Source organism: Trichoplusia ni, chromosome 16 (genome assembly GCF_003590095.1).
Source record: "Trichoplusia ni isolate ovarian cell line Hi5 chromosome 16, tn1, whole genome shotgun sequence".
In the NCBI taxonomy this organism is placed as follows: domain Eukaryota; kingdom Metazoa; phylum Arthropoda; class Insecta; order Lepidoptera; family Noctuidae; genus Trichoplusia; species Trichoplusia ni.
The window spans coordinates 3,908,865-3,917,274 of NC_039493.1; the positions used below are offsets into that span (position 1 = coordinate 3,908,865).

The 8,410-nt window shown below is 33.2% G+C and overlaps 2 protein-coding genes across 2 annotated transcripts; both read left to right on the forward strand.

The window, feature by feature from the left end:
- Positions 1-498: 498 nt before the first annotated feature.
- Positions 499-1,951, forward strand: LOC113501676. Its single transcript, XM_026882864.1, has 2 exons — positions 499-947; positions 1,233-1,951. The coding sequence occupies exons 1-2, from the start codon at positions 650-652 to the stop codon at positions 1,451-1,453; spliced, it is 519 nt and encodes a 172-aa protein (XP_026738665.1). The 5' UTR covers positions 499-649; the 3' UTR covers positions 1,454-1,951.
- A 346-nt stretch (positions 1,952-2,297) lies between these two features.
- LOC113501678 (protein C19orf12 homolog) lies at positions 2,298-8,126 on the forward strand. Its single transcript, XM_026882866.1, has 3 exons — positions 2,298-2,567; positions 7,085-7,243; positions 7,581-8,126. The coding sequence occupies exons 1-3, from the start codon at positions 2,462-2,464 to the stop codon at positions 7,805-7,807; spliced, it is 492 nt and encodes a 163-aa protein (XP_026738667.1). The 5' UTR covers positions 2,298-2,461; the 3' UTR covers positions 7,808-8,126.
- The last annotated feature ends 284 nt before the right edge of the window (positions 8,127-8,410 follow it).

Here is an 8,410-nt window from a genome sequence, read left to right on the forward strand (position 1 = left end):
AAAGCATCCTTTACTTCATACACTACTAGCCTGCCTGAATAGCCAAGTGGCACAAGTCAGTCACCGTGCCAAATCCTTTGCGCTACGCGTGGCGGTCAAGTCGGTTCGATCCCGGGCGTGTCCATTAGCGCAACAATAATTACGTTTTTATTATGTATAATAAGTTACAGAATATTTTAACTGTTTGTTACAGTTTATGAGATACAATGGTGACAGAAGGACGGACAGGCGCATAGGCGGAGTCATAGCCGTTTTAATAGATTATGTTCGGAACCCGAAAAAATAATTGAATTTACTTGGAGGAGAGAAATATTAACTACCACCATCAATAATTATTATAAAATACCAGATAATGATAATTTGAACCAATTCATACTTTTATGGTCTATTTCGGATACTTATTTATGGTCATTAAAATTGCATGACGCCATCCATGCATAAAATAAATACAAGACTGTAGGTAGGTAGATACCTATGGGTAGATACACTGTTGTGCCAATCAGTTCAGAAAGTAAAGGTCGCTCACGCCGCGCAGTGCGCTCGTCGCCAGTATTTCATAATTCGGCACAAAAAAATCCTGCGCACCTGCAATTTTAATTAAGTGCTCTATTCGCGTGCAACTTTCTTCAACATTCATAAACGGATTAAAATGGATTACTATTCTGATTCGGGTTCTGAAGGCGAGTACGAGCAAGTTTGCACTCGCGGCGGCACCTGCGGTACTCCCGTTTTGCCGTTCGACCCTTCAAGCATAGAAAAAGTTATATTAGCCATAAGTGACAGTTTCGATTTCCGCGTTGTGCTGAGCGATGAGAGGACAAAGGGCGCCTTGCTGGTGACCACGGGGTTCACAATAGCCGGCGGCTTGATCGGGCGCCATTATGGAGGCAAGATTGGAGCCGCGGTCGGTGGCGCGATTGGCGGAGCTTGTGGACTTGGGATTGTTGGTAAGCCACGATAAAAATATCAACCACTTTTTATTCAAAGTAAATTTAATGAATTAATAAACTGAGTTGGTAGATTTTATTTCATAGCAACTTTCAATTTAAATTTTCTTAACTGTCTCTTATAAATTACATTTAACTGTTTAAATAACAATATTTATGTAAACCCTTATTTAGCATAAGTAATATAATTTAAAATGTAAGATTACAGATACTAAATCAAATGTACCAAACTCTTGAAAGAATTTCTAACTACCTACAATATGAAAAATACCTGTTTTGTTCCAGCTGTTTCAATGAGAAGCATTTGGGAGGAGATCAAGGCAAAACTGTCAGACTTGTTTGACATGGTGTATGACTACCTGGCCGGCTTGGGCATAGATGACTACAAGAGAGCCGCTATGTTCCTCACACAGCATGGCAGCAACACACAACTAGCCATGATGATCCTCGAGACTGCATCTTCCATTCTTGGTAAAAAGATACTCTCAAGCATCCAAGCTGCATAATAGAGCATTATTTAATTAATTTAGACATTTTTATATTTGAAGAACAGTTAAAAAAAATGTATTTTATTTGAGGACAAAAAATAAATGTTGACTTTATATTGATGTAACTTGTATTGAAATTGTATTTAGAATTAAATTTATATGACTTGTTAGGATAGGAATAGGAAGAAATAACTTTATATTCATGTGATATTTTATTATATATGTGTGTAATATCATAATTTAATGTACATGTTCTTCTCAATCACAAAGCATGCTAGTTACTGTGACAGTTTATTTTATGTGACTGATCTAGTTCTAAGGGTTGTGTCGTGTTGATCGTGACATGACTGAAAGTTAAAAGTCAATTAATGCATAATGTTTGAAATGGATAAAGTATTATGAATAAAAAATACCTGTATGTTATCAATGTGGATTATTTATAATAATGTGTTGTAAGAAATTATTATGAAACGAGTGTATTAATGCTAAGAGATAATAAACATTTTATGTAAGAAATTGGGTTTTGTATTATTTGAGTTTTATCATAGTACCCACACATTAAGACCTAGAGAGTATGTCGAAGTGTGGATAGTTAATAGAAAAGGAGAAAATAGAGAACAAGGCATAATATTTCTCGTTTTGCCTTGTGTACGCGTGTGCTCGATTTCTAGAAATACTGTAATATTTTTATCAACCTTGAGGTACAATAATCCTTAATTGTTATCAAAATATGTAAGTAACTTTCTTTGTCGCTAATCAGTACAATTATGCAGATAGGTAGCTTATCTATTCTGTCCAAAGCGGCCTAATTTAGCTTATTTGTTATCAATAATAATAACGGCCGAATACAACATTGGCAGTTTGTAGTTTGTGGAGTACTCTTGAAACGGAACGTTGTCGATCCCCGAATTGTTTTGCTTGCGTCAAAATCACTGTGACGTTAATTTTCATTTTTGTTTACTTGCCAAGAAATAGTATTCTGGGTCCCTTGATTCATTTCGTAATAATATACAGCGTTTAAAATACATGGATAATAACTTATCTTACACTATGGACATGCAATTGGAACCCTACAATGGACTTGAAGTTAGATTCGATAGAAGTTGGCTCGAACAAATACTTTTACAAATCGGTAAGTTTAAAAATATGATTTATTTGTCTTGTTGCGCATCTATTAACGCTGTTTACATGTGAGATATAATATATATATATTTTAGTATACTCACATATAATTGAATGTTTCAGTCTGCTTTAATGTACCGCTTATAATTACATTTGTTTTTGGTAATGTTATAAATTAGAATAGGTGTTTAATATTCATAATACGTGCGTTACCATATTAGTGATGCAAATCTGTTGTTAATGATTATATGTAGTACTAATATGGTTACACACACACACACTGACATTCTGTAGGTACCTTTACATACCTAAAAAAATGCTGCTTATGGGGATTTTTTTACTTAAACTACACAAAGTAGATGCATACTATTTGTGTAAACATAATTAGGATATTACTTATACTGTGTGTAAAATACTTTTTTAGTATTTTCCTAAGATTTGCCAGAAAACTATGATCACTTAAATAAATTGGCATTATTATGACTAGTTTTAAATTATAGTGCAAATTATTAATAACATGAGAAATGCAATAGAACAGTCAGTTTCAAAGTGAAATAATAGTCAGTGAACAGACAGCTTTTATAAATAACTGTACACAGTCAAATTCATGCTATTAGTTACGAAAATATGCTTGACACCTTAAACAACAATTTTCTATATGTCACTGAACAATACTGATGCTATTTTATTTTGATATTTTATTCTTTACTTTCACTCAATGTGCTCCATCTAGTCTTAAATGAAGCAAAGCACAGACCAAATGATTGTGCTCATCACAAACATGTTTGTTCTGGGTAAGAATCAAACCCACGATCTCTGGTATAGCAGAGAGTGCCATTAACCACTATATCAACGAATAGTAAAATTGTCGACCTATTTGAATATTTTTTTTTTTCAATTCAATTCAATTTATTTATTTGTGAACATAGGTTACAATAGATGTTACAGAAAAAATACATTTTGATCTCCATGTCCTACCACTTGATGGTGTACAAATAGTTAATTTGATCATAAATATAAATTCAATTAATATCATAAAATTAAAGTAGTTATAACATAGATATTGTTATCAGATAATTAAATAAGTTTACATTACATTACATTATACCATTGCAGTCAGTCAAAACATAATACATAGTTATAATACAGTCATTTAAAAGAATTAATTAAATACATACATTATTATCAATTTATATTTTTATCATTTAGGAATTCTTGAATAGAGTAATATGCCTTATCTATCAGAAATATAAACAACCTTTTTTTAAAAATATTAATATTATCTGCTGATTTGACACATTTTGGGATTTTATTGTATAATTTTGGAGCCATTGCAAATGTGCTTTTCTGAAACAGAGCGGTTTTGTTTGGAACCAAATGTAATTTATCGGCTCTGCGTAGGCTGCTTACTTGCGCAAACTTAGACAGATTGCGTCTAACAAAAAGGCCAATTTCGTAGATGTACATGGAGGGTAGGGTTAATATTTTTAGGTTTTTAAAATGTGGTTTACAACTGTCCGTTCTTTGTAGATTACAGATAGCTCGGATACACCGTTTTTGTGCGATAAATGCAGTTTCTTTTCCAGTCGCGTTTCCCCAAAATATAATCCCATATCTTAAACATGACGCGACTAGTCCGTGATATGCGGTTAGTAATGTTTGTTTACCCACAGTTTTCTTTAACATGTTCAATGCATATGAGTATTGGTTCAATTTACTGCATACTTTTTCAATTTGTACGTCCCATGACAACGTGTTCTGAATATGTATTCCTAAAAATTTCGTGGTGTTTGTTTCACTGATACTCACACCATTGTAATTAATGTCAAGATTTAATTTATTATTAGTTCTTTGTCCAAATTTCATAATTACAGTCTTACTTAAGTTAATTTTTAAATTATTACTCTCTAACCAATTTATTACGGATATAATATTATTATTTATGTCAGATTCAAGATTATCAATATCATTGCTGTCAAAGATTATGGTACTGTCATCTGCAAACATAGTCATGGGGTAATTAGTTGCTGTGGGCAGGTCATTAATGTAAATGAGGAATAGTAGAGGTCCCAGGACACTCCCTTGGGGTACTCCATATGTTACATTTCTAATATTGGATTTATAATAAATTTCATTTTTAGTTTTCCCACATACTCTATTAATAACGGTAAATTGTTTTCTATTTATAAGGTATGATTTAAGCAAGTTATAGATGTTACCTCTAATGCCATACAAGTACAATTTTTGGAGTAGAATATTGTGGTCCACATAGTCAAATGCCTTGGACATGTCCATGTATATAGCATATACTGGCAATCTTTTGTCAACTCTTGATGTAATTATATTCAAAAATTCGTAAATAGCCATGTTAATAGATTTGTCTTTCCTAAAACCTTTTTGTTTATCAGTAAATAAATTGTTTTTTTCAAAGTATTGGTTTATGGCATTATAGACCACCTTTTCAAAAACTTTAGATAATACCGGAACTAGGGCTATAGGTCTGTAGCAAGTCATATTTTCTACGTCATCTTTCTTAAATAAGGGCTTAATAACCGTTATTTTTAATTGGTCTGGAAACGTACCGTTTAATATACATGAGTTTATTAGATGACTTAGTACTGGTGCAATGTAAACAGAAACGCGTTTCAATATTTTTGTACAGATGTTATCGTAACCAGTACTAGACGTATTTTTTAAATTCATAATGATATTATGTATGTCTTGAGGAGTAGTTGGACAGATGAACATGGATGAGCATTCATTAGGCAACGTTGATCTATAGCTAGTGTCAGTAGGTTTAACCTGGTCAGCATAAAAATTATTGAAAGCTTCGGCTATCTCAAACGGATCTGTCAGTATTTTGTTACCTGTATTTATTCGCATTATATTTTCAGTTGGTACCCTGTCTTTACTTTTGTTTATAACTTGCCATGTCGCTTTGGACTTATTTTTTGCCAAATGTATGAAATTATTGTTTTGTGATTTCTGTGTAAGCTGGACGATTTTCTTAAATCTAGTGGAAAACATTTTAAAATTATCTTTATTGTGCTTTGTTGGTATTAACCTATATTTCCACAACAATTCCCTTTTTCTTTTGCTGCATACCTGTATTCCACGGCTCATCCACTTAGGTCGTTTTTTAGTCGATATTTTTAGTTTTATATCCGGGAAGCATAAATCGTAGAATAGCTTAAAATCATCATAAAATTTATTAAAAGCGACTATGGGGTCATTTTCTTCATAAACTTCTGAGAAACACATATTTTTGAGGCAATTGACGAATTTAATTACATTTTCTTTGGAATAATCACGTCTTATGCAAAACCAGTAACTAGACAAGCACGTTCTTTTGACAGGGCATTTCAGCAACTGTGCTGTGTGGTCTGATACTGCAAATTCTACTATTTCACCATGACATCCCCTTACATTGTGTATGATATTATCGATACAGGTACCGCTACTTAGGCGCGTAGGAACTTTAAATTGAGTTTTTAGATTAAATCCCGTTAGTAGTTGCTTAAATTGTTCAGATTTCTTTGTATTTTTTAGAAGATCTATGTTATAATCTCCACACATTATGATTTTTTTGTTACAGTTAAATGAATATAGTTGGAGTATATTATTTAAATTACTAATAAAAATATCAAACCTATTTCTTACTTCTGTGCTACTTGGAATTCTATAAACGCATATTATTATAATGTTATGTTCGGTCAGCTCTACGGCGCAACATTCGATTATGTTTGAAATACTGTGGTTAGCAACTTCATCAATAGTGTTGAATTTTAAGCCATTTCTTATTAAGATGCATGTGCCACCGTGTCTAGTTTTACGAGTGAAGCAAGCAGCCAAAGTGTAATTATGCATACGTAAAAGATGAAGATCCGAATTAATCATATTGTGTTCGGAAAAGCAGATTACATCAGCGTTTTTGCCATTGTTACCCAGATCGTTCAACGAAACCATAAAGATATCCTGTTTATTCAAGAGACCGTTTATATTTTGGTGAAGGACATAGATGTGGCTAAACACGAAAAAATCTGGGTGGTGTTACTATGCCAGACAAGCTAGAATCTGTATTACAAAAATTACGATTGGAACTTGAAAAATCACTAAAGGCTTCAGTAGTCTGACTGACTTCTTCGTCTCAACTGTACCTGCAATAACATACTGGCTAATTATATTACTGTAAGCACTTGTAGGTAGTACTAGGTACAGGAATACTAATTAAATTAACATTTAATTAGTATTTCTTATGCCACTACAGTGACACTAAGTTCCTACTATACTGTATCTATATTATACATATTATTTGGTTCAGAAAAAATGAGTATTATAAAATGGGGGATATCAAATGTATTCTAAAATATACAGTTGTTTTCAAAGCATTTTTTGTGGCTAATAGGATCCTAATTGAATTTCAATTTATTTAGACAACAGACTGAAAAAAAACAATGGATACTCATAGCAGTCAGGGCCAGCCATACTATAGGTATAACTTTAAATATCTATCTTTCCTTTTCACAGCTGATGCATTTGAAATCCGCATAGTATGGGACAGAGACACCGCCGTATTGACGGGCGCCATGGCCGTGGCGGGCGGTATACTGGGCGGTTACGCGGGGGGCAGGTTCGGGGCCGCCCTCGGAGCTGGTATAGGTGGCGCTGCTGGGCTCGGAGTCTCAAGTGAGTTTTTATATCAAAAAAGGGATATTTCCCGTATATCCTTCTTGTAGCTTGCATTTTCGGCATCCAGTTTCTTACTAGAATCAGCTGGATATCATATCTTACTTTTTATGCAGATAATTTAATGATTAATTCAATAGGTGCATTTTCTTTGGTATTATTTACAATGTTAGTCCTGAAAAGAAGAATACCAAGATTTCCTACATATTTTGGTCGACAAAAAATTGTCGTTTCAAAATTTCACTTTATTCCATGAAAAATCTATTAATTCTAAATATATATTTTTAATTAAAAGTACACTATAAATCTGATTCTAATAAGAAAATTAAATTTTCAGCGGTAGTCTCACTCCGTGAGATCTGGGCGATTGTCAAAGAGAAACTGCAGGAGTTACTATACATAGTATTCAACTACCTCCGGCGGCTGGAGCCCGTCGACTACGTGCGCGCCTTCGAGATCCTCATGGCCTGCGCCAACAGCCGCAGGGAACTCGTCCTTACGATCCTCGAGTTCATCGCACAGAAACTAGGAAGAGAAGTCATGTCCAGCATTACAGCGCAATAAGGTTCATTTTGCTTTGAAAGAGTAGTTGATGAGTGTGATTTTACACAATATTGTTAAAAGCGGTTATTAAGTTGTTTTCCGCCTGCAATGTTGCGCGTGGCTGCTTATTGAGCACATAACTTATTTTCGCAGTATGTTTTGGTAAAGAAAATGCAACAAACCTATCTCGAACAATATTCGATTTTTTTATTATGGCGACACTATGAACGAGGGTCTGATTAGTATTGTAATTAGTACTGTAAACAAGTACTAAATGCTGTTAATTAGAATTAACAGATGATTTGCGAAATTTCGAAGAAATAAATGATCGTTTCGACAATGTCATGTTTTGATAGCTTTTAATCAAAAACTCATAGACTAGATATTTGCTCACATTCATGTTAGGTTTTTATATCGTTTACAAATTGCTCAAGAAATAACAATTAGAAGTAGTATTGCAAGTTCCTGTTATAATAGCGACTTCGTTTTCATGAAATAATTCTAAGCATCAAGTAAATAACATTGTATTGCAGAAATTTTTTTAAGAGCAAAAGTTTATTGATTCTTTGCGATCAGAGGCTTCAAATATAATAATTATGATATTCAACCATTAATATTTATAAA

What these genes read in the sequence shown, in the direction of transcription:
- LOC113501676 (XM_026882864.1), top strand. Translation starts at nt 650, where the DNA reads ATGGATTACTATTCTGATTCGGGTTCTGAAGGCGAGTACGAGCAAGTT. An exon ending in TTGTGGACTTGGGATTGTTG is followed by an intron (nt 948 to 1,232) that starts GTAAGCCACGAT and finishes GTTTTGTTCCAG; the next exon opens with CTGTTTCAATGAGAAGCATT.
- LOC113501678 (XM_026882866.1), top strand. Translation starts at nt 2,462, where the DNA reads ATGGATAATAACTTATCTTACACTATGGACATGCAATTGGAACCCTAC. An exon ending in ACAAATACTTTTACAAATCG is followed by an intron (nt 2,568 to 7,084) that starts GTAAGTTTAAAA and finishes TCCTTTTCACAG; the next exon opens with CTGATGCATTTGAAATCCGC. An exon ending in TGCTGGGCTCGGAGTCTCAA is followed by an intron (nt 7,244 to 7,580) that starts GTGAGTTTTTAT and finishes TTAAATTTTCAG; the next exon opens with CGGTAGTCTCACTCCGTGAG.